The following is a 26,134-nucleotide window of genomic DNA, read 5'->3' as shown; positions in this document are numbered from 1 at the left end:
GTTACACAATCACGTGTCATGGGCCCCTATCTGTACCCATTTATGAGATAGCATTCAAGATATGGGTTTAGGAAACTATTGGAATGGTGGCTGCTTTGTACCTGACCCAGGAGCCCCATTTTGTCACACAAAGCCGTGACCGTGTGATCTGCCAGGTCACACTCGGGTGAACCATTTAGATCCAACCTCTTGTACGTGCAGCAGAATGGGCACTGGTTACATGCGTGTTCCCCGCTTCTCCCCACAGTATGCCAAGTGGTACACAGGAGTTCTGCAGAACTGGGGACCTCAGACTAGTACCCGAGTCCCAGGGATGAGGCTAGGAGATGAACCTAAGCCCCAGAAAAGAGCACAGGTCCTGCAGATATGAGCTGAGGACCCACACAGGGAAGAGCTGAGTTCTGGAGATGGCACTGACTTCAGGGACTCCTACGCTAAGGCTGCCCGCTCCACACCTCCCCCAGCTCTTGCTGATTGGACACTGTGCCCTGCTGTGTCAACAGCCAGGGATGACCACCTCCTGTTTCATTCCAGGAGGCAATTTTCATTTTGAACACACTTATTTCCCCAAAGATACTGATTGCCTTCCTGGAAATATCAGCAACGGGCTCCACGTCATCGCCCCTTATGTGAAGTTAAAGGTTGCTCTCTGTATAACCACGGTGGCATTTATTTCTGGATTTGGTTCCCACCTGGCTTTCATAGGCTGAGCGGTGGGTGGATTCTTTGCCTCTAGAAAATTGAGCGGATGTGGAATGGTCCTCCTAACAAGTTGTTGCCCATCCAACTGAGATTGTGTGTTGCCCCATCAACATCTCCCAGGCCCTGCCCACTACCGGCCCAGTTCAGTGGCACCCTCTGCTCTCTGCTTCTTGGGATTCAGCTCAGAGAACATTTAGGAGGTCTCCTGCACTGCATGGTGAAGGTAGTGAATAATGAAAAAATGAAAAATATTTTGGTATTTTTCTAAAAGAAGAAATAAGTAGTAGCGGTGTGAGTTAATGTGGTCCTAGCCTGTCAGAGGCATTTCTTGAGGTGTAGATATTTAAAAACAATGTTCTTTAGGGTAAACGGATTTAAGTTTAATTTGATAATTAAACGCAGAAAGGAAAGGAAGGAAGGAGGGAGGGAGGGAGCGAGCAGGAAGAAAGGATAGACGGGATAAAGAGTGGACAAATACAACCACATGCTGCAGAGTGAAGAGGTGAGGGGAGGATGGTAAGTGAAGCCCCTCCAAGAGTTGAGTACCTGAACCCCATTTGAACCTCTCCCTTTAGTCTAAACTCTCCCAGTGTCTGAAAGGCTGGAGAAGATCCCCACCAGGCCCACGTACCTTGATGACATCCTCATCCATGGCCTTGCACTCCACCAGCTCTGAGATGTCCCTCACTGTGCTGTTCTCCTCCACCGACACCACCCTGACAGGCATGGCCACCGTCTTCCCGGTGAGGATGGCTGTGTTCAGGAGTTCGGTGTCCTGTGGAAGAGCCAGACACACCTGGTCAAGGGACAGTCTCCATTCTGCTGGTCCCAGGGGATGCTTAGGGATGCTCCTGAGGTAAGTGTTGGGCTGCTCCTGCTGGACACTCTGTGGTACTGTCCTTAGGAACTACATCAGAAGGACATTGTTGGGAACAGAATCCTAAGAGTGCTTGACTTTTGGCTCACACATGGCCATCTTCCTTGTTTCCAATAACAATAAAGAACATGTATTCTTTTTAGCATTCAGAATTACACAGCAGCTCGGTGGCAACTTTGAGGACTCTGTGAAGGTACCAAGTAGCGTTCACTAATGCCCATCTCCACCTGCACAAGATGCCCAGAGCCTGTGAGCATGTCATCTCACATGATGTGATGAGTAATCATGTGTGTCAACTTGACAACTTGGGAAGAGGACATCTCAATTGAAGAACTGTCTCTTATCAAGTCTGCCTATGGGGTATTTTCTTGATGGATGACTGATGGGGGAGGGCCCAGCCCACTGTGGATGGAGCCACCCCTGGGCAGGTGGTCTTGTGGTGTTTATGAAAGGAGGCTGAGCAGGTCAGGAAGGGCAAGCCAGTAGGCAGCATTCCTCCATGGTCTCTGCTTCAGTCCTTTCCGTGAGTTCCCGCCCTGACTTTTCTCAGTGATGGAGTGTGACCTGAGTGTTATAAGCTGAAGTAAACCTTTTCCTCCCTGGGTTGCTTTTTGGTCATGGTGTTTATCACAGAAAAACAAAAATAACAACAAAGTAGAACACCTGGTAAGAGGGACTTGGCAGGTAGGATGAAGTCCAGGGCCTTGAGAAGAGGCATTGTCCTGGATCCCCTGGAGTGGCCCCAGTGGAATCTTCAAGTCCACGAAGGATTCATGAGTCTCAGAGGAAGGAGCTCAGACTGTGTTGATGGAGGAGAGGCCACCATGGAAATGACCAGCCCCAAAGGTCCGGAAGACAGGAGAGGCAAGGGGAGATTGTCCCTAGGGACCCTTTCTAGGAGAGGCATGGCCCTGTTACAAGCTGGCGTTCACCTCACAGTTGAAACCTCTGCTCTCTAGAAGGGAGAGAGGATGAGTCCACCCTCATGTCTCAGAATGTGGGGTAGCTGGGGCTACAAATGGCACTTTCCTCACTAAGGGGCTTCCTTTTCTGTTGTTGATGTTCTGTTGTGTTGGGCATGGGGCTGGGAGCCTCCTACATGCTAGGCAAATGCTTTACCACTGAGCCACATCCCAGCCCACAGGTTTCCTCTTTGAAGTAGTTTTGTGAGTTTTTTTTTTTTTTTTCCAAATCAAACTGTCTTTCTTTGCTGTCCCATGGGAGCCCACTCCACCACACCCACCGGCACGTCTGCTTAGTCTCTTTGTGTCAACGCAATGTTAAATTGCACACACAATCTGCTGAGTGATGGAGAAAACACTGTTCATTTTGAGTTTGCAAGGTGATTACCACCTGCAGGCAGGCTGGTCGTCCTTCTCTTGATGGCTTCACAGAGATGCAAACAGACCCAAATTTGAATCTGGGCATCTACAGGCACCTTTTACCTGGGGGTCAATTTCTCCCAAGTCCCTCTCCATAAACACTGCTCTCCCCCCACCCCCAGCCACCCCGGGGTGACCTTTTGCTTGAAGCAGGCAAAGCGCAGAGAGACTCATGATATAAGCAGAACCCCAGGTACTCAGTCCGCCCCTTCACCCTGCAGCTGAACAAAGCTCTGCCTGCCTCTACAGGGAGCATGGGAATCCTGAAGGCAGGTTCCAATTACGGGTGGCCTTGACCGTGGCTATTACAGACGCTAAGAATACCATGGAAATCCCCAAGTCAAGTTCATTACAGGTAATGTGCTCAGAGTCCTCTTTCATTTTCTCTCTTCGAATGGTCTTCAGTGAATGGCTTCATTAAGCAGTGTGGTCCCTTATGGGCTAATTGTGATTAGCTTCCTAAATGGTTGTTATAGTTTCACATACACACACACACACACACACACACACACACACACACACACACCCTCCTCTTCCTCCTCCTCCTCATCTGATTTTAGCACTCATCTCTGGTCAAGAGATGGACATCAGCAATTTCTTAGCAGCCACATCAGTTTCAAGGATTAACGGTCACAGAAATAAGAAAGAAGGAAAAGAAAACCTTTCGTCTGTGAAATACCCTGGCTCATACTCATGGGAGAAGTTCCCTGCATTTAACAGCCATTCCATGGATCAGTTAACTTCAGGGGAGTGTGTTGCTATGTGGGCAGAGAGAGTGGCATTCTAGATTCTTCCCTGGCTTTTCTAACAACTTCAGAATCTCCTGGATCACATTGATCAAGGATCTTCATGATGAGGTGGCTATACCATTTGTGACTATTTGACCTCCAAGAATTGTCAAATCCAGACTGCCGTCATTCCGAGTTCCTTTGGAGTACTGTACAGAATAGCACAGAGGAGGTGCCTTTAAAGAATAAAGTCATTCCTCAAAGTGCTGGAGGCTGGAGGGACAAATCGTGATTCTAGGTCTGGTGATGGCCAACAGCTGGAATTGTGTATGCTCATGCACGCCTGCAGGTGTGCCTGTGTGTGTGTGCCTGTGTGTGTGTGTGTGTGTGTGAATGTGTGTATATGTGCCTGTGTGTGTGTGAATGTGTGTGTGCCCATGTATATGTGTATGTACCTGTGTATGTGCCTGTGTGTATGTGCCTGTGTGTGTGTGTGTGAATGTGTGTGTGTGTGTGTGTGTGTGTGTGAATGTGTGTGTGCCCATGTATATGTGTATGTAGCTGTGTGTATGTGTGTGTATATGTGTAGGGATGGAACAAGCACATGTTTCTTTCACTGCCCCAAATATCTTTCCAGTGGAGGACAGTTCTTAATGACGTGAGTGCCACAATACTTAAGAGCCTAATGTTGTACTGTTTTCTGAAACCCAGACTCTAGCAGGATCCCTGGAGAGGAGCATGCTCATCACAGGACGTGGTGGGAGCAGGGATGCCTCTCATCTCCTGCCTCAGACCCAATCCAGAGAAGTTTGGTGGCATAGGCCACCTCTCTTCAGTCCCTTCTGGACATGGAGCAGCTCTCTGTCTGTCTGTCTGTCTGTCTGTCTCTCCCTCCCTTTCTCCCTTCCTTCCTCCCTGTGTGTTTGGGGGTGAGAGAGAGACAGAGACAGGGACAGAGACAGAGCCCTCTGTATGAACACATGCCATCCTGTCGGCTACATGAGGATCAAACAGGGACTCGTGAATAGGGTGTCAGAGCCTCACAGAAGGTATGGAGGTGCCGCCACCACCTGGAGGCTTCAAGCTAGTAATTGCCTCTCTGCTTCCCCGTCTCCCCTCCCCGCTCCTATTATACATCAGGTAACTAGTCTGCTTTGCAGAAAAGAATCAGCAACACAAGACGTGTTAAGTCACTCCTGTCCCTTCACATCCTGGAGAAGCCTGAGGTTCCCGAGAAAGATCCCCACGTGATCTGTTCTCACATCTACTGCTGTGTCCATTTCTGGACATAGCAATACAAATTGTTATTTTTACAATGTGTAAAAATACAAATTGTATTTTTACCTTTTCAATGAAGAGAAGAGGATTGTTTTTGATGCACTAGGAAGTCTTAGGTGCAAACTTACTAAAAATGACAGAAAAGTGACCATTTGTGCCTGGGGTGCTTATCCCTGGAGTCTCTGTGGGGAGCACCCCCAAAGTTCTCTGGAGAGGAGATTCTGGGTGTGAAAGAGACAGGGTGGAGTACGATTCAGCTATGACAAAGACTGAATTACTGACAGGCTACCAGGCAGTCAGAGCAGAAAGCATGACACCAGGCAAGAAAATCTAGATCCAGCGAATCCGTGGAACAGGAAGCCTATCGGGGATTTCCCAGGGTTGGGGCAGGGACTATGTCTGTGGATGAGTATGGGGTTTCCTTCCAGCGGTTAAACATTGTAGAATTACATAGAAGCTCTGCATGCTGTAATCACATGCATGACAGCATATTTCCAGTTAAGTGGCAGGCTCAGGGGTGTTATCATCTAAGCAGGGTGCACCCTGGTCCTTCAGATCCAGCAGGGCTCCGATAGTCTGATGACATAGCAGGATTCCCAAAAGCATCCCAGATGGATGGCCACAGTCACATAGGGTTGAAGCATTGGAGTCCTCCATGATCACCTGGGGCTGAGGTATTCTATTTGGTGCCATTTAATGGTGCTGGGTGCTGGAGGGATTGGTGTGGGCAATGAGGTCTTATCTGACCTCACTGTCCTTCTGCTGGTCCACTCCTTCCTTGCACCTTGTCTTAGGCGTTGTCTTCGAAGGACATTTCTAATGCTTTCTCCCAAATCCCTGAAAATGAAACAAAACTTAGCCCCATTGTGAGGGGTCCACATCCTTTATCTCTCTCTTTTCTTTTTCTAGGACCTCCTGAATGATCTCATCTAGAAGGACACAGGCCTTCTCTGGATTCAAGAATGGATGAACTGCAGATACCTGTAGGTTGTACAAGAAGCTGAGATGATCCCAGAGACCAGATGACACCAAGAGAACCTGTAGTCCCTGCCCCCCATACTGGTTGCACTTAACCTCAGATATGCTCATGAGGAAATCCCAGCTCATTGTAGTGGGTCTGTGGTTGAGCCTGGCATGGAAGGGGCACACCTCTACCCCAAAGCTAAACACCTGCTTCTCTGCCTGGGTTAAGGCCACCTTCTGTAGGCCCTTGTCATCTGGGTCACCCTCATCACCCATATCAGCCTTCCCCATGGCTGCCAGTGAGTGTCAGACACCCAGATTTCCTTCCTTACAGAGACAGCAGCCACTGGGTCGGCAGCACTCACTGGCGGGCTTTACCTGAACTTGACCCCCAAGTTCAGATTCACAGGTACTGAGCCTTATGACTTCACATTGTCAGGGGACAGAAGTCTCCCCACCCGCCACAGAAATATTTCACACAAGCTTTCATTCAGTACAGCTTTAAAAAAAAAAAAAAAAGGTTGGCGTCACTACTGCGCAAGAAACTGAGTCCTGGAATGCCTCATTTCCTGGCAACCAAGTCATCTGGCTGTGGTCCCTCTGTGTGCAATAGTCCCCTGCTCAGTTGATGATGAGCAAAACCAGCCAGCATGGCCACAGTGTGAGGGCACCAGCGTCAGAGGACTTCATTTCTCTGGTAAGCAGGAGTGAGACCGAAAGAGTCCTGACTAAAGTAAGGCCGTGACATGGACTTCTCTAAGGTGAATCATCTCTTTCCACACTCTGTGTGCATGACGTTAGAACAACTCTGAGCTTATAGATTTTCCTCTCTAGTGGGGAGAGCACTTCACTTCATATACCATCCTCTCTTCCAGTGTTGTTTTTAGGATCATTTCCACAAGTCACTGTCATCCCAGAGGGCTCTGCTGGGGTCAGAGGCTAGAAAGAGATTGACATGATTCCCCGTCCCCAGGACATGCTGTATCACAGCCACAGAGGAACCTTCTCTCTATACTGTGAATGCTGCTTCTTGTGCCACCAGGGGCCCAGTGTTCTGTGATGCTGAGGACTCCATGTCCTGACGGCGAGCATTCCTAGACAGTGCCTTGCTTAGTGTGCTTCTGTCCATTGGCTGCTTTTCCAGCCCCATCTCAACGAGAGACTCCCCCGTTGTCCCTTACCAGCACAAATTTCTCTTTCTTTGATCTTGTTCCTCTTCCAATTTGAGGGCCGGGATCAATAGGATGCTGTGAGGTTGGGTTTGTCTCACTTCCCATTCAGGGGGAGCAGGCGAGCATCCTTGTGTGTGATTGATGTAGCTCTGCTCCCAACCCTTATTCAAACTCCCAGCCAGTAAGAACTCCCATTCAGGAGCATATTGGAATGGTAGACGTTCTCCATCCTCTAGTTTAGCTGGCTGGATCATATTTCAAGAGTCCATACTCCACGCGGCACATGAGGTGTGAGCCCTTTAAGATCTAAATGAGGAGACCCTGTTCCTGTGCCGCTGGAGCATCACATCCTCCAGCGACTCCATCTGCCCTCTACCTCTCCCCCTCCCTACACTGTACTTCCTTAGCTACAGTGACTTCATCCCTTCACAGAGCTCGTTTCTCTACGTGGAACGCTGTTCCCTCACATAACCACAGGGTTCCAGCCTCACTTCCCTCCACTACCTGAGGTGCTGACTGGGATGGTTAATCACAATTTTCAACATGGTAATATTAAGAGATGCCTAAGATGAGTGAAGAATACTTGGGAGCGTGTCCGGGAGGCAGTTCCCAAGGCAATCAGATCCTGAGGCCTCTGACTGGTTGACGCCAGTTCCTGGATGGATTAATAATCTGATGGCGTTGTTGGCTGGGAAGGGAGAAGGGAAGCCTGGTTGGAGGAAGTACGTCACTAGGGGGCATGTCACTGGGGCTGTGTCCTACCGCCAGCCCCTTCTTGTATATGTTTTCTCTGCTTTCTGTCTGGCAGGATGTGAGCAGCTGTCCTTCCTCACACATGCCTGCTGTCATGATATTTTGTCTAAGTGCTTGGGGCTAAGTGACTACCATCAAGCCCTCAGGAACACGAGCCAACAGTAGATCTGTCCTCTCTCATTTTTGTCAGGGATTTGAACATGGTCACAAGAAAAGTAATTTACATGGCAGCCATGTTCTCCATAGTTCATCAATGGCCCCCAAGACAATTCTATTCAGATTTGAAGCTGTGCCTGTCTCTTTTTGAGACCAAAACTCTATAGAAGAAGTGTGTTCTCTCTCTCTCTCTCTCTCTCTCTCTCTCTCTCTCTCTCTCTCTCTCTCTCTTCAGCTGTTCCACTCTGGGCACCTGGAATAGACACTGCTGAAGAACTCTGAGCTACAAACATATGTTCAGAGGCAGAAAAACAGAAACTGTGTCCAAGCCTTTCCAGTTTGAGTTTCTGACTGTACCTAGAGGGCGGGGGCTTTAGCTCAGTGGGTAGAGCACTTGCCTAGCATGCACAGAACCCTGAGTCCAACCCCTAGAACATCATGAACCAAGCATGGCGGTGCACACCTGTAATCCAGAACTTTAGAGGTGGGGGCAGGAGGATCATAAGGTCAGACTCATCCTTGACTATGTAGTGAGCTTAAGACTAGCTTGGGATACGTGAGATCTGGTCATCTGGGGCCTAGCCCTCTTTGAAGGACTTGAATTAGGGAGATGGCCCTTGGTTGGCTTCCTGAGTATATGTGGCCACCATGCTGGAAGAGGCTGCTCCATGGTTCCATCTTAGGAAGTGAGGCCAGGGCATGACTCAAGGACCACAGTCCGAGAGTGATGGATGGTATAGAGTGATAAGCTGTGCTAGGACCATGATTCAGAGTCTCCTCAAAGCTCCAGCTTGAACTTGGGAGGTAGACGATACTGGAGTTTTATAATGGCAGTGTGGAGGGCAGAAACCCCTAGGAAGAGTGCATTAAACTTTTCCTGTCTTGTGGGGTTTTCAGAGTGACTTACAGAAGCAGGGATCATTTGAGCATGCCTACTTGTTCCAATGGCTGGAGAATCACACCTGACATGCTACACATCGCCGGCATAGAGAATCACACCTGGAACTGACATGCTACAAGCCGGCATGCCAACATCCTTTCTGATTGGTCAGTGCTACCCTCTGCTATGTTCTGATTGGTTGGAACCTGCATCCCTCCATCTGGCAGAATTTGAATATCATTCATTTGTACCTATGCAAGTAGGAAGTTTCAAGTATTCAGTGGATTCTCTCTGTTGTTTCTAGAGTGCCTTCTGAGTGATCCCTTAGTTTGTTGGAAATAACTCAGTAATGGCGTGTTTGTGTGTGTGTGTGTGTGTGTGTGTGTGTGTGTGTGTGTTATATGTATGTGTATATGTGTGTGTATGTGTATGATATGTGTGTATGCATGTGTTTATGTGTGTGTATGTTTATGCATATGTGTGTGTGTAGGCTAGAGGTTTATATTGGGTGTCTTCCTCAATTGCTGGTATATGTTTGGAGACAGGGTCTTCCAGCCTGCAGCTTAGCTAGCCTCCCTGTGAGCCAAAGCAATCCTGTTTCCACCTCATCAGTGCTGGGATTACAAGCATACACTTCCACACCAGTTTTTTATGTAGTTCTGGGGAGCTGAACTCAGGTCCTCGTGCTTATATGGCAAACACTTTACAAACTGAGCCAGCTCCCTAGTAAAATCTTCTGGTAATGCTTTGCAAAGATCTTCTTTGGCTTCCTCAGACCTGGACAGTCAGGGTAGAAAAGAGTCACCCTAGTCATAGCGACCTGCCAGGGTCCAGCCACACAGTGTTTTGCAGTCTGTACTCACCACAGGGAGTTCAACGCCAGCCTCATTTCTCCTCTGTCCTGAAACTTTGCATTTGTGCCGGTTACCACTACTGGAGGGATGCAGAGGCTCGACAGCAGGCCACTTACCCATCCTTCCCAGGGAGTTGTGGCTGCTCTCCAAAGGTAGCCGAGCAAATTTCCCTCCTTCCCCGAGGACCCATGCTAACAGCTCTGCAGGCCTTGCAGCCACACAGCAATAATTCCAGGTCCTGTCTCTGTGGGGAAACCCAACTCCCACCTCATTTACTTCCAATTTATTCATGGTACAAAACTGGGGTGTGGGAGGCAAACTTAACTTAGCTGTCAATTTGCTTCTAAGGCAAGATGGAGAATCTATTCTAAAGCGTGCATTTAAAACAAGAAAGCAATTCAATTTCGAAAGGCACCATCCACAAGGTCTGGACCGATAACTCAGCTATTAAACAAGTCATCCTCTGGGGTGGCACATAGAATAAGTTGTAGGAATGTCTCCGAAGAAAGTCACTTGTTTTGCAATTTTGCCAAGAAAAGGAAACACTTGAGAAATATGTATTTTATTTTGGCAAAGTTGCGGTCACTTTCTTTGCTCGTAGATCCCCGCACTTCTTAATCACACGGCTGCCACTGCTCCAAAACCAACAGTGTGTCCTGAGTGGTCCTAAGGTGGAGCTTGCTCTAGCCATGTTATGAGGGAGGAAGAAGGAAACAAGGGTGTCTGCTTATAGCCCTCTGCCTTGCACAGGGCACAAAATAGAAAGACACACCTCTGTGTTCATCCCTAGGCCATTTGCCTTTCCTAAGCCATGGGGAAGAGCCTATCCCGGATCCCTTGCAGCTAAGGATGGGGAGTATAAATGATGGGGGCTCTTTCTGGTCCTCCTCCCATCTTCTCCCCTCCCTTCCCTTCCCCTCTCATCCCTCTCCTCTGTGTGTGTATGTTTTTTGGAAGAAGGACATTTGAGTCAATAAAGGTGATCAGCACCAGGCATAGTGGGTCAGGTATTTTTTGCTAACTTAACACAATTTGGGAAGTCACCTAAGAAGAGGGAACCTCAATTTAGAAATTACCTCCATCACACAAGTCTGTGGACATGTCTGTGGGAGTATTTTCTTTATTAGTGATTGATGTGGGAGGGCCCAGCCTACAAGTGGTATCACACCTGTACAGGTAGTCCTGGGGTGTCTAAGAAAGCAGGCTGAGCAAACCAAAGAGAGAAGGAGCGTGGCAGCACTCCTTCATGGCCTCTGCTTCAGTTCCTGCCTCCAGGTTCCTGCCTTGAGTATCTGCCCTGATTTCCCCAATGATGGGCTGTGTAGCTTGCAAGCCAAAACAAAACAAAAACAAAAACAAAAAACAAAACAAAACACCCCCCCAGTCAGTTTTGTATAGTGTTTTTATCACAGTGACAGAAGCAAATGAGAACACATACTGACCCACATCTATACACTTGGTACTTGAGAAGGTGAGGCAGAAGGATTTCTACAAGTTTCAGGACAGTCTGGTTGAGCTCCAGTGTGAGTCCCTGCTGATAGACACACAGACAGACAGGACAGACAGACAGACAAGGAGAGCTTTCTTCCCCCAGTGTGGGTGTACAGCCAAAACAGGAAGCTGGAGAAGGCACATTCCCTCTTCTTCTCCCCTCCATCTTTCCCCTTTTCTCTTTCTCAACCATCAAGGTCCATTGTCCCCAAGACAGCCCATCGAATCCTCAATGACTTGTTGGGGCAGAGCCCGGGCCACACTCCACATGAATGCACGGTGGGTAAACTATGGCTGCGTTGATGCTTGGACATCAGGAGAGGTACTGGTACTGGGGAAACAGGCTGGTTTCCAACCTGGATCCATGGGATTCCCTAGTTAACCACACCCACATTCACATCTGAAGGACAGGAAGAAAGGGTGCTTCTGCCAGTAGCTCCAGCATTTCAGGGAGGATGCTAGCCAGTGGGAGATGCTTACATAGTGGTGTGGGTTGGTGATGCTGAGTTGGGAGTCAATGTTTGGGGGCTTTCAAGGGAGTGCCTTTCCAGGCACGTTTCTTTGATGCCATTACAAATCACATACAGATCCTACATATCATTTGGGGCTTTGGCTGTGAACACAGAAAGGAGGAGAAGGGAGTTTTCTGGAAGGCCGCAAAGGGCAGGCTCAGGTGTGGGTGGGCTTGAGTACACATGGGTTTGAATGATTGTACCTGAGCAGCAGGGTCTGCTGCCCCTGTGCTTGGGAAACGCTAGCTAGTGCATGTCACTTGGTTGAGTATTCCTACACCATGCCAATCAAGAATGGAAGGATGCTGCTGGCCCCATTTGAGTGGTGCCCAGGGCTGGGTGGGTGGGCAGTGAGCCAGGTTTTCATGCAGGGATCTGGCACGGGGTCAGGGAGTTTACAGCTCTGTGCTCTACTAGACACCCTGTGGATGGTGGCTCCCCAGGCTCTGGAGAGGGTCAGAGGAACCTCCAGGCTCTGCAGAGTGTCAAGACGTGTGGACTGCCCCAGCTGTCCATCAGCAAAGGCCAGGAAGCTCCTATACCTCACACAGCTCAAAGAACTCATTTCCCATTTTAGCATTGCCTCCGCAAATCTATCCTGAATCCCAGAATCCAACCTGACCATCCCAGTGAAAGCCCCCAGTATCCGATGCATAAACAATCATTAACATCGCCCCCTAGTGGCAGAGATGGGAAACAGCGCATCCTGCAAACAGACCCCTTTCATTTTTTAAAAATTTCAGCAATTTCACGCACATACGTAGTTGTATGGTTATTGCATTTACCCCGACTCCCCTCTCTTGTCTCTCCTACCCCTGCTGACCCCTTTCTTCTCGGTGGCCCACCATGACTAGATGATTAAGACTTACTGAAGCCACCACACACCGGATACAAGACAAAGAGAAATCTACTGGAACTTAGCTGGAAACTTCAGCACCTCCCCACTCCCTTGTTGGGGGGGGGGGAAGGCAGTGATGGGCTTTTCCCATCTAATGCAAACTGCAGACCACACAGCACACTCGATGGATGGAGTGATGTTTATTTCCCGCCATGGCTGCTCCTGAGCCCGCCGTGATGAAACACAGCGTCAAGATTCACTTTCTGTAAAGTGCCCAGGACAATGAACACGAGCAACTTGGTACAGCTTCACATGTTTGCCACTTCATAGCATTAGAGCATCCCATCTCTCAAAGGCTCTCCTGGGCCATTTCCAATTAATCTCTGCTCCAGCCCCAGGCAATCGCTGGCTGTTCCGTCTCTGTAGTTTAGCCATTTTTAGAAATGATTCCCAGAATGCCTAATTTTTAAATGCTTAGTTTCCCCTCATCCCAGGGTTTCTTTCTTTTTTTTCCATGTGTGTATGTGTGCGTGCACACACGTGTGCACATAAAAGCCAGAGGACAACTTCAGGTGTCGTCCCTCAGGAATGCCATCTACTTGGTTTACTGTGACAGCATCCTTCACTGGCCAAGAACTTGCCAAGCAGACTAGTGGCCAGCGAGCCCCAGGACTCCACCGGTCTCCACCCCACCTTCACCCCGAGCACCTGGATTACAGGCATGTACCACGATGCCTCTTTGATGTCTGCTGGGATCAGGCTCAGGTCCTTATACAAACACGTCATCAATTGCATTATCTTCCCAGCACCTGTTATTTTGGGGGTTGGAGTTGCTAGGTAGCCCAGGCTAGCCTTGGCTTTGCAGAAATCCCCCTGCCTCCCCCTTCAGACTTGCTGGGGATACAGGTATGAGTTACCATGCTGAGCTCCACCCTGGTATTCTAGAGGGGTTATCAGCAGATACCACTCATTGACAAGCAGTGTTTTACCCTCCGGCTACATGGCAGCTCATTAAGTCCTTCACTTGTTGAGGTGTACAGTTTATGCTGGATATGACAACTGTTCTATACTAACACCTGCCTGCCCATACCATCATGGGCAACACTCTCACTGTCCTGGGTCCCCAGGAAACTCAGGGCTGTGATACGTACACATGTAACTCAGAAAGAACCCGCCAAGCTGGTTTCCAATAGCTTTTTATCATCCTTTCGCCTCTTATTCCCACCACCAGGGCCTGTGGGGTCCTCTTTCTCCACACCGTAGCAACACTTGGTCTTGCCTCTCTCTTCTATTCCAGCCATGGTTTGAGTGTGATGTGGCTGGTTTTCTTTTCTAATTTTCAGTTTTTGCATATCCCCAGGGACGAATGAAATTAAGCCCCTTTACTTCCCAAACATTTCACATTTCAATTTTGGCTCATGTGGCACTCTTTGAGGTTCAGATTCTGTAAGTCATTATGTTAGCGCTAAATTTAATCTTTTTTTTAAACTTAAAAATTTTATTTTATGTAGATGGGTGGATTTTGCCTGCATGCATGTCTGTGCACTATGGGAATGCTTGGTGCCAGTGTACGCCAGATGAGGGCATTGCACCCTCTAGAACTGGAGTTACAGTGGGTAATTCCATTTCTCCAGTCCCCCAAATTTAGTTTTTATGTAAAGAGAAAATTTAAAGACTCAGAGAAAATTAAAGGAACAGATGACAGGGGAGCATTTTGGATCATCACTGAAGATAGATTAGATAGATAGATAGATAGATAGATAGATAGATAGATAGATAGATGACAGATAGATGATGGATAGATAGATGACAGGTAGATATATGACAGAGACAGACAGACAGATGATAGATGACAGACAGACGACAGATAGATAGATGACTGGTAGATAGATGACAGAGATACGACAGAGACAGACAGACAGAATTCTGAGACACAAAAACCCACTATATATAAGTGGAGATTGAAACTTGGTTTTTGCAGGTGCTGTGTAGACATTAGGCAGTAAGTAGCTCAGCCTTTTTTTTTTTTTTTAATTTTTATTGAGACAGGGTCTCACTAAACTTCCAAGGCTGGCCCTGAAACTCACTCTGCAACCCAGGCCAACCTTGGACTTTCGGTCCTCCTGCCTCAGCCTCCTAGGTAGCTGGGATCACAGGTATGAGTCACTGTTTCTGCCTGTCGAAGGCTTGCTGTAGAAAGCAGAATGACATTATCTTTGTCAGCAGCCATTTGAGTGACTTATTAGAAGCACTTAACTGTCCACTCTTAGAAGTCCTAGTCACCTGTTGCCCACACCAGCAGACACAGCATTTGAATTTTGAGTGTGGGATGCAGACTCTGGCTGCTGAACACATGACCAAGCTGCTGTTTATTTGGACATTTTCCAGCTCTGTCAGCTGCTCCCTTCTAACAAATTTTACACTCCCCTTTGCTTGTCAAGGAACAGGTCTGCAAGGAGCCTGGGAGGGTGAGGCCACACTATGAGGTACAGACCAACAATAGCACCCTGAAGCTGCCCCCTCCCCTTGCTGTCCAAAATGGAGTTAAGGATTTGGGTTCATTCAAACCTTCCAGGAGTTAGGGGAGACATGTCTCAGCTTCCTGTACCACAGCCCCACTTTACATTTAATTTTGAGTACAAGTAGTAATCCCAGTGCAAAACCCCTTATCCTCCAGGGAAATACACTATGTTAGACAAATAAGAGCCCAGGGATAGCAGCGGATCTTTGCCTCTTTCCTGCCAGTGATTACGGAAGGGGAACTGGTTTGCAGGCTCCATGGCTCCTGCGAACTGAAGGAGATTTCTCTGCGGGCTGGTGCCAAGGGACCTCCATAATGAGGAGTGGGGCAGCAGCAGGCAGGCTCTGACATCTGTGATGACCCACTTACGATTCTTTAAATTAGCATGCATGACATCATTATGGCAATTTTGAGCAAAATGTCTTTAGTCTCATTCCTGATCTCCCCCTGCACCTCTGTACTGCCGATTCTTCCTTGTAACCCTCTGTCTCTTTCTGCTTTCATGTCCCAGGTGACCTTACACCCACCCCTGGTCCTTACCCCTCAACTATTTTTTTTCCCCCATCAAGTATTATTTTTTTCTTTCGGTAGCCCACTGAGTCCGGTTAATGCTGCCTATATCCCCATGGGTGTGGGGGCATCTACTGGAGCATAGGAATCCCACCAGTGGCCACATACCACCCAAAGAGAAATGCTCCTTTTCCAAGAGGCAATCAACCACCAGTTGCTCCCCTCTCTTTATTTAGGCTTTAATCACATTTTCTCCCCAGCCCCACCCACCTCTCTCTTACTAGGGCTAGGATTTACATACTACCTAGGAGAAAGAACATGCAGGGTTTTTTTTTTTTTTGACATTCTAACTTTGTGCTATCTCAACCTTATACTTTCCATGTACATCCACTTTCCTGCAAATTCCATGAGTTAATTTTTCCTGGCAAATGAATAAAATTCCATTGTGTACAGGTACCACATTTTCATTATCCGTCCATCAGTTGATGGATATCTAGGCTGATTCCATTTCCTGGATGTTGTGAACAGTCCAGCAATGGACATGATGAGGGATGTCTTCGTCGTAGGGTATGGAGTCCTCTGTGTATGTGTCCAGGAGTGGTGTAGCTGGGTCATATGGGAATTCCAGTTCTAATGGAGGGGGGGGGCATTCTCCCAACTGATTTCCACAATGGCTGTATTAATTTGCACGCCACCTCCACCAGTGAGTAAAATCTCCTCTCCCCCCACATCCTCTCCAGCATTTGTTGTTAGATTTCTTGATGACAGCCACTGTGACTGGGGGTAGCGGGTGTCGCAAAAAGAGTTTTAATTTGCATTTCCCTAATGACCAGGGATACTGATCACTTAAAAAATACTGATTATTTATTCATGTCTCTTGTTCTGTAAACTGTTCATTTCATTAGCCAATTTGTTGGTTGGCAGTTTTTTTTTTTTTCCTTTTTGGTGCTTAAAATTTTCAGTTCTTTTAAAATTCTGGATATTAACCCCCCCTCCCTGCCAGAAGTAGAGCTGGCAAGGATTTTCTCCCATTCTGTGGGCTGTTTACGCTATTGGTAATTATTCTTTTCTGTGTAAGCCTTTGACTTTCATGGTGTTCCAATGTGCAGATCTTGGGGCTGGTTCCTGTGCTGTTGGACTTCTGCTAAGAAAGCTCTTGCCCGCATCCATGTCTGCAAGAGCATCACTTATGTTTTCTTCTAGCAGTTTTGATGTTTCAGGTTTTAAATTGAAGTCTTTGATTGACTTTAGGTTGATTTTTGTACAAAAAGAAAGATATGATTCTAATTTCACTTTTCTGCAAGTGGATATCCAGTTTTGCCACAGCATTTGTTAGTGTTTTCTACATTGTATATTTTTGACACCTTTGTCAAAATTAGGTGTCACAGTTTCCTTGGTTTATTCCTGTGTTCTCTATTCTGTCCCATTGGCCTGCCTGCTTTTATGCCAGTATTAGGCAATCTTTGTCACTATAGCTCTGTAGTGTAACTTGAGGTCAGGTTTTTGGGATACCCTAATCCACTCTAGCTCACCAGATTCTCCCTGGTCTCTGCTTGGCTGGCTCTGGTAGAGAGATGGGCAGCCTATGCCTGGAAGCCAGTTCACCTGACTCCAGACAGCCTGGCACCTGGTAAGGGCACACCAGTGCACAATGACAGGTCCCCTTTAGCTTATGATTCTCACTGTAACTGACTTACTCATGGGCATTGCAATCATCACACTTTCAGTGCCTTAGTATCCTCCATTTCCAAATGAGTAAATAGCAATTCCAATCTCGTGCCAGTTGTCTATAGTTGCCATAACAGATCAACACAACCTTTGGGCTCAATTTGTAAGAAATTATCCTCTCCTCACCCTGCAGGCTAAAAGTCTAAATGTATATGGGCCATGCTTTTGGCAAAGGCTCATGAGAGAATCCTTCCTCGTCTGTTCCAGCTGCTACTATTAGCCAGAAATCCTTGGCTTGTGGACACCTCCCTCCAATGTATGCACCTAGGTGACATCTTTTCTGTCTCTTATAAGCACATGTGCTATTGGGTTTAGGGCTCCCCATTACCCATTGTGATCTTGCCTTGCTTCTTGTCTTAGTTCCATCTGAAAAGACCCGATTTACACATCAGTCACAGCCACAGGCAGCACAGGTTAGGACTTGGACACATCTCTGAGGTCCACAACCCACCAGACCGCAAATCTGGCAAGGTGCTGGGAAAGTCCGTCTGTGGCTGCTGTATTATTATTATTATAGAGGGATATGTACCAGCCAGGTGGCATGTGTGAGGCTGGAGTGAGGGGCATGTGAGGTAAGACAGGAACCCAGGAAGCTCTTTCTGGAGGATGGATTCCAGCCAGGGACAGCTTCATGGTCGCTGACCCTCAGAGGGTATGCTTTTTTGCTTATTGATCTAACCTGATCTCCTCTGAGATTGGGGGCACTTAGACATATACCCTGGGTACCTGTGATTTCCTGCTTCCTTCTTCATACTTCTCCCCAACCCCATCTTCCTCCCTCCTCTTCTTCTCCCTCCTTTTCCCACCTCCTCCTTCTCCCTCCTTCTCATCCTCCTCTTCTTCCTCCTCATTCCTTCTCCCCCCCCACCTTGTCTTTGAAACAACTGTATTAAGATGTGACTCATAATTTTGTATGGCACATGTATTGTCAGTGTTGTTTGGAGGAATCGGAGCTGGGCAGCCATCTCTACAATGAGTCTGAGCACAGTTTATCATCCCACAGATACTTTGCTTCCTCTGGCTGTTACCCCATCCTCTCCACCCTGGGCTGTCACTGAGTTGTTCTGTGTGTCTGTGGATTTGTTGATTCCTTTCACGTAGGATGATGGTTTTTGAAGCTCAGCCTTGCTCGAGCACATGCCTGCACTCCATTTTTTTTTTTTTAACTGCCAAATGATTGCAGTGCTCTTGAGTTGAGTGGTACAATTACCGAGTGGGAATCATAAACTAAAACGGCCGTATCACTGAGCACTTCCTAAGAGCCAAGCTCTGTTCTAATTACACACATTATTTCAATTGAGATGCCTTCAGAGGTTGGACAGGAAAAGTAAATGGGTCCAGTGGACTTGGGGGAAAACCATCCCAAGCGCTGGCTCAGTCTTGGTCCAAGGCGGGTGGTGTACAGCCTCCACTCAGCGGTGCTAATGGCTGCCTTGTGGGTTGTGGATTGCCAGGGACTCTGTGCCTTTTGAGAAAAGCCAGGGCTGGGTGTGGTGGCTCATATCCTTAATCCCAGGAGAGGCAGGCAGATCTCTGTGAGTTCGAGGCCAGCCTTGTCTATACAGTGAGTTCCAGGACTACCAGGACTACATAGAGAGACCCTTGTCTCAAAAACCGAAAGAGGTGGGGATGGGAGGAAGAAACCGGATTTATTTGTGTGAAACCTTTCAACTGGTAAATATGGGCAGCAAAATTCATCTTAAGGCAATTTAGACAAAGAATGACTTCTGCGTAGCTACCGTTGTCACTTCTACAGCAATGGCTTCAGGTGACAACATTGGGGTCACACGCATCCCACGAACAATCTCAGAGTCAAAGTGGGAAACCAGAGTGGCCAGCTCACTCAGGTTGATATAGATTGTCTTGGTCTTAAAACCGGAAACCCTGTATCCCAGGAACCTCTTCAGTGCCTAGCAAACTGGAATCATTGGTCCTGTGAGGTCACAGCTGATTCCTCCAAGGAGTCTACACCTGAGGTATTGTGCCTGCTCATTCATGGACATACACTCAGAGTGAATATTTGAACACACAAAGGAAAGGATATCTTCAACCCATTGAAATACTCTCTAGGGTAGTGGTTCTCAACACATGGGCCACAACTCCAATGGGGATCAAATGACCCTCTCATAGGGGTCAAATACCATATATCCTGCATATCAGATGTTTGCATTATGATTCATAACAGTAGCAAAGTTACGGTTATGAAGTAGCAACAAAAATAATTTTATGGTTGGAGGTCACCACAAATGAGGCACTGTATTAAAGGGTTGCAGCATTAGGAAGGTTGAGAACCACTACTCTAGGGTCAAAGATGCCATTTTTGTCTCCTCACTAGTCAAAAGATTTGACTTTTGACTGTTCTAAAAGATGATATCACCACTATGACCATGATGCCTGTCATGTGATCAGTTCATCAGCAACACTACTTTCATCAACACTGTCATCATGATCATTATCACTATGGTTACATTATCAGCAACATCAGCAGCATCACCACCACCATGATCATCAACATGGCCACTACCATGTCCACATCACCATCACGAACAACATTAATATTTTTAATGTCATAAAGGTACTAAATTGGGCAGTTCTGATCTCCAGACATGTGCTTGCTAGTTTGGGCTCTGATTTTCTGGTCAGGTATTCCAGGATCACATAGCCAACAGTCATGTGGTGATGATGATGGTGATGATGGTGATGCTGATGATGCTGATGATGATAATGGTGATGATAGTGATGATGATGATGATGTTTGTCTCTAAGGAGCACTATCCATGACGGACACTGACAAAGCTTGCAACAAAAGTATCTTTACATACCACGAATCCAAAAAGGCATTGCCTAAACTGTAGGATCCTGAGTATATGTGAGGCAAAGTAGGTGTACCTAGCCAGTAGGCCTTTGAAAGACCAGGAGGTGAACATAATCTAGCTGTGAATCACCCTCTACACTGAGTCAAAGATACAAACCCCTGTGCTGTGCTGGAAGCTTCCAAAGGTTTTGGGAAAATGAAGGCATTCTCATGTTTCCCATGGTGCCTCAGTAGGATACTCATTTTTATAAATAATCTCAACTGAAACACCCCCAAATTATGGATGACATTTTCTTTGGCTGACTCTGATAGTGCCACCATTCCTGTCTAGATGTGCCAGGCCACAGAGAAATTAGGTCACACAGAAGCAAATATTCATGGTAAACTTGGCAAAGGTCCCCGCAGAGAATTTCCACTCTGCCAATTGTGGGATTTGGTGGGGACTCTGTGGCTGGGGAGGCCTCATTATAGCCACAGTGTTTTCCAGGGGCAGAGAGAGTGGAGAGGGATTGGAGAAAATTTCCAGAAATGAGACTACAGACTTGGCTTCAACAGGGTATAGTGTAGGATGAATACTACCATGACTGTGCGTTCAGCCTCTCAGCTAGTCCCAGCTTCCGGGTATAAGGAAGGACACTGACGTCACAGAGAAGTCAAGCCCCATGAATGCCCTGACCAGCTGTAAGCTCTTGGGTGGTTGGCTTTACCTCTCTGAGCCTCAACTTTCTCAACTGAAAAAAATGAGAGTAACATGTGGCACCTCGGGGGACTTTGAGATGATGAAAGGAGAGATGCTGAGAAGGAGTTGACACTCGAAGGTGACAAGCCGTTGTTGTTATGTGGGGTTGTAGGAGGCAGGAAGAATTTCTACCAACTCAGAAATATAAACATAAGAATGAGAGATGTTCTGTACTCCGTGTGCACTGTAGCAACATGGTGACAAACTGAGACAGGAAGCCAACAGCCGTGCCCCTGAAATTTGAATGGATAAAGAAAATCTGGTCCATGGGTATGAACTACTATTCAGCCATAGAAACGGAAATGCTGATGCGGATGAACTTGGGGAATGCGGCGCTATTCCAGTAGATCAGATACAGAGCAGATGAGCAGTCTCCATACGTGGAGGGAGCTAAGATGCCCCACACAGAGGAGGAGAAAGGAGAGAGTCATGATTGGTAGAGATGCTGGGAGGGGGGATGGGAGTATCAGTCAGTGGGTGTGAGGCTCTAATTTTGCTGGAAGAGCAGGTTCCAGGAATGGGATGTATAACACAGTGTTTGTAGCTAGCCACAAGGATGCTGTGGGTATACTCAAAACTTTGTTAAGAGGACATTCTGAGCTGGGGAAATGGCTGGTTCAGCAAAGTGCCTGCCTCACAACCATTAGGACCTGGGTTCAAACCCCAGAACTCACTTTAAAAATCTGGGCATGATGGCACACACATTTCTTTTCTCTCTTTTCTTTCTTTCTTTTCTTAATTAATTAATTAGTTAATTAATTAATTAATTTTGGAGATAAAGTCTTACTCTGTAGCCTTGTTGGCCTGGAACATGCTTTATAGACCAGGCTGGCTTTGAACTCACAGAGATCTGCCCACCTCTGCCTCCTGAGTACAGAGATTAAAGGCACAAGAGCAGTGGTACAGAATTGTAATCCCAGGGCTGGGGAAGTGCAGAAAGGAGGATCCCTGGGGCTTGTTGGTGATCCAGTCTGGCCTGCTTGGTGAGCTCCAAACCAATGAGAGACCCTGCCTCAAATAATGAGGTCCATGGTTCCCCAGGAACAGAACCCGAGGTTGATCTCTGGCTTCCACATGCAAGAATTCACATGTGGCCGGGCGGTGGTGGCGCACGCCTTTAATCCCAGCACTCGGGAGGCAGAGCCAGGCGGATCTCTGTGAGTTCGAGGCCAGCCTGGGCTACCAAGTGAGTTCCAGGAAAGGCGCAAAGCTACACAGAGAAACCCTGTCTCGAAAAACCAAAAAAAAAAAAAAAAAAAAAAAAGAATTCACATGTGGATGTGCACACACGTGAACAAGCACACATACATGCAGAGAGGACATCTCATGTTAGGTGTTCTGTGTGTACATATGTACACACACACATTCACATGCACAAACTTTCAAAAAAAAAAAAAAAAAAACAAAGAACAAAGGCACTACATCTGATCCTGTGACCAAAGACTTAAGATAGTCAATTTACTAGCAAAAAAACGTTGACTCTGGTATTTGGTTTCAGAGGTCCTGGACCATTGCTTCTGCCCTGAGAGGAGACAGGATTGTGATGGGAGAACATGGTTCTAAGAACTTGTTCACTTCACGGCAGCCAGGAAGCAAAGCAAAAGACAGGCAGCTCGGGTTGCCATAGCCCCTTTTCGGGAAGTATCTTACCCCCGGCCAATGACCTAACTTCCTTCCAGTAAGCCCCACCTCTTAGAGGTTCCATTACTCCCCGAAGTACCATAGGTTAAGGAACATGCCACTGGGGACATTCATCCAAGCCACAAACAGATAAGAATTCCAGAGGACAGTGATATATTTCATACCTTGATAGTGGTAGTACATCCAAAGTCATCAACTTTTGGACATTTTCTTTTTTACTTATTCATTACAATTCAGCCAAGTTACTTTTTAAGCAAAAGTGCTGAGAAATTTTGAATAACCCATGTCTTAGTTAGGATTTCTATTGCTGTGAAGAGACACCATGACCACGGCAACTCTTATAAAGGAAAACACTTAACTGGGGCTGGCTTACAGTTTAGAGGTTTAGTACACTGTTACTATGGTAGAAAGCATGGCAGCATGCAGACAGACATGGTGCTAGAGAGGTAGCTGAGAGTTCTACATCTGGATCCACAGGCAGCAGGAACAGTAAGTAACATTGGGCCTGGCTTCAGCATCTGAAACCTCAAAGCCCACCCTTGGTGACACACTTCCTCCAACAAGGCCACACCTCCTAATAGTGCTACTCCCTATGAGCCTACGGGGGCCATTTTCATTCAAACCACTACACTCCATGAGGTTGGTGGAAGAGGCAGCTCTTGCCTTCCCTGGGAATGGAGTGGGAGGGTATGGAGGAAGGCGGGTCCAGAGAGGGGCTCTGGGTGATAGTGGTGGATACTTGGGACTTCCACCCTCAGCTTCAATCTTTGCCAGCATCAGTGGGGAGAAAGGGACTGCCATCAGAGCACAGCTTCAGAAAGGAGTAGGATTCAGGCTGTGCCCTGGCTTCTCGAAGGTCTCCCGAGCAGGAGAACAAGCCTCAGAAGTGGCCCAGGGCATTTCTCATCACTGTGCAGCAGCTCAGGGAGGCTGCTGGTAGCCTGAGGTTAATGCAGATAAAGCTGGAGGCTTGTGTGTGACCTGGTGGCAGGGGACTACTTAAAGGTAAGGAGGAATCAGCCCACCTGTGTGTTTAGGAGGCAAAGAGAACACTTTTCCATAAAATAAATGAATGTGCTGATTTTAACCTTTTAAAACTCTTTGGTTAAAATCCAGAGAGAGGGGGAAAAGAACTCTCTTGTTTCATCTAGCCATTCTTGTATTAATTTATAAGTCAAAATACCAGGCTTAGTTTCCATTAAAATCTGTACCCACCTAAGGTTCTCAGGAATAAAATTCCATTATCCAGGCTCTTTGGTTTCTACTTTCAAGAATGCTTGGTATGCTGGGACTCAGCACAGCAGGGCTTCTGTGTCTGGAAGAATTTTCCCTCCCCTCAGGACACAGTGCTTTCTAGCAGCTTGCCTGCTGGACTTCGCACAAGCCCATGTCTGAGGTAATAACCCACAGCCTTGGAAGGGAATTTTAGGTCTGATTCCAAGACATGCCGTCAAGATCCCCTTCTGAGTAATGGATGGCTCTCCTTTGTGTGCATGGCTGCACATCTGGCCCTGTGGTGTCTATCAGGACAAGGGTGGTGTGCTTGGGCATCCATGATGGTAACACTTGGGGAGGGAACTTCACATGGTTTATGCACTGGCTTATTTTTTTTTTTTAGCTTTATCATATGTACATGAGTGTTTTGCCAGGATGTCTCTCTCCATCCTCTTTCTAAAGCTCCTTCAGAAGGAAAAAGAGAGAAGGGATACCCTGAGTCTTAAGCCACTCAATGGTGCAGAGAAAGTGGAAATTAAAGCCCTTGGTTTGGTGCTAAATCCTAAAGTGTTATGAAGATGAATGAGAGGTATACCGTTTCTATCCAATGAAAGTAGGGTGTGTGTGTGTGTGTGTTTTATCTGTGTGATGTATGTGTGGTGTGTCTATATGTATATGTGTGTGTATTTGAACACGTGGTTCCCCAGTAGGTGGCGCTGTTGAGGGAGGCAGAGGAACCTCGAAGAGATGGAGCAATCCCGGAGGTAGTACCGTAGCTGAAGGCAAGCTTTGAGGGTCCACAGCCTCACCTCATTTCTAGTTCTTTCTCTCATCCTCATGTTTTGTGGGTGAGATGTGATCTCTTAGCTTCCCTCTCTGGGTTCCTGCTGCTATATGCCTCCCTGCCATTATGGATTCTCCCTCTGGAACCACAAGCCCAAGCAAAGGCCTTTTTCTATAAGTGGTGATGGTGTTCTATCACAGCAACAGAAAAGGAACAAACAGATGACCCTCTTCCTACCCCACCACATAACTACTCATTCCACAGCTCCTCATTAAGCACCTACTGTTTACCAAGCTTGGTTCTAGATGGTACCTAGAGATTCCTTCCCCTCCTGGGGAAATCGAGATAACGAATGTAGAAATGCAATGCAGTGCTCTGTCATTCTATGAGAGAAAAACTAGGCAGGCTGGGTATAGGGTGACTGGGTCATTCTTCTAAGCAAGGTGCTGAGATAGACCTGGGAAGACTTAAGCAGGGACTTGACCAGTGTGAGGAGAAGCAACAACCTGGGTGCTGAGAAGAGGCTTTTGGCACAGCAAACAGCAGGTGTAAAGACTGGTTCCACCCGGCCTTTGTGAATACTCCAGTAATGAACACCACTAGTCACTGGCTTTGAGGACTACCCTAATCCAGGAGAGTCTCAACTCCACATCATGACATTTTCAAAACTGCAATCTCCAAACAAGGTCAGGTTCATGCTCTGTTGGGAATAAAGAGTTACAGAGTCGGATTGCGATGGACTCTCTTGGGGGAATGAGATATTCAACTACTCCCACCAGTTATTTCTGAATGCCAGCCCCGACGAGCCTGAGATCAGAATTCTGTGAGTGCAGTGCCCTCAGCATTGGGGGTACAGTGCAAACAGCCTGGCTTACACAGACTTTCAGCAGGTAGGTCACTGAGATGGTGTGGGTCTCAGTAGAAAGCTCATGCTATGGGCCCCTTACCACACACTACCCACGTATAGTGGCATCACACCTGCCCCATGGAGCCCCTGATCTCCTAGAGGAGAGAAGTCAGCAGTCCATAGACTCAGATCCCTTTAATCAGCCCACTGACTGATGCTTTATTTTTAGTTTGATCTCATACAGAGATTATAGTGTGCCACAGAAAGTCCACGAACATAACCCAAGTTCAGATCAAGGAAAATGACTTTGTCTTAAGTCTGTATCCGTAAAGGGTGATGGTTTGAAATTCACCAAAAACTCCGAGTAATCTGGCCAACATGAGAAAATCCAATCAAAATACCTCAGTCATGGGAAAGATAATTTCTTGCATCTGTCAAATGAGAGCTGTTTTTGTCTTGACTGGGCCAAAAAGTTAGAGTTTCTAATAAATTTTTTTCCCCCGGAGAAAAGATCCTATTATGTAGCTCTGAGTGGCCTAAAACTTGCTTTTTAGATCAGGCTGGCCTTGAACTCTGAGTGCTGGGATTAAGAGCATATGCCATCATGCCTGGCCCAAAGTAGGGATATTTTTCTCCCATTTTAAAAATAATTGTACGTAGGGGGACACTTTGGGACAACAGATCCCCTTACACTCATCCAGCCACTGGTAAGTCCCATCTCTCTTATGAAAGACCTATCCATGTGGGC

The 26,134-nt window shown here is 47.1% G+C and overlaps 1 protein-coding gene across 1 annotated transcript in view; it reads right to left on the bottom strand.

Moving 5' to 3' along the window:
* Positions 1–293: 293 nt before the first annotated feature.
* Positions 294–26,134, bottom strand: part of LOC131898584 (transmembrane protein 132C-like) — a 75,067-nt gene continuing 49,226 nt past the window's right edge. The window contains exons 4-5 of the mRNA XM_059249771.1: positions 1,334–1,477; positions 294–332 (exon numbers count right to left, since the gene is read on the bottom strand). Coding sequence (XP_059105754.1) covers positions 294–332; positions 1,334–1,477 — 183 coding nt within the window. The remainder of the gene's footprint in view (positions 333–1,333; positions 1,478–26,134) is intronic.

Source organism: Peromyscus eremicus, chromosome 23, assembly GCF_949786415.1.
Source record: "Peromyscus eremicus chromosome 23, PerEre_H2_v1, whole genome shotgun sequence".
Classification (NCBI taxonomy): Eukaryota; Metazoa; Chordata; class Mammalia; order Rodentia; family Cricetidae; genus Peromyscus; species Peromyscus eremicus.
This window is presented reverse-complemented; position numbering and strand designations above follow the sequence as displayed.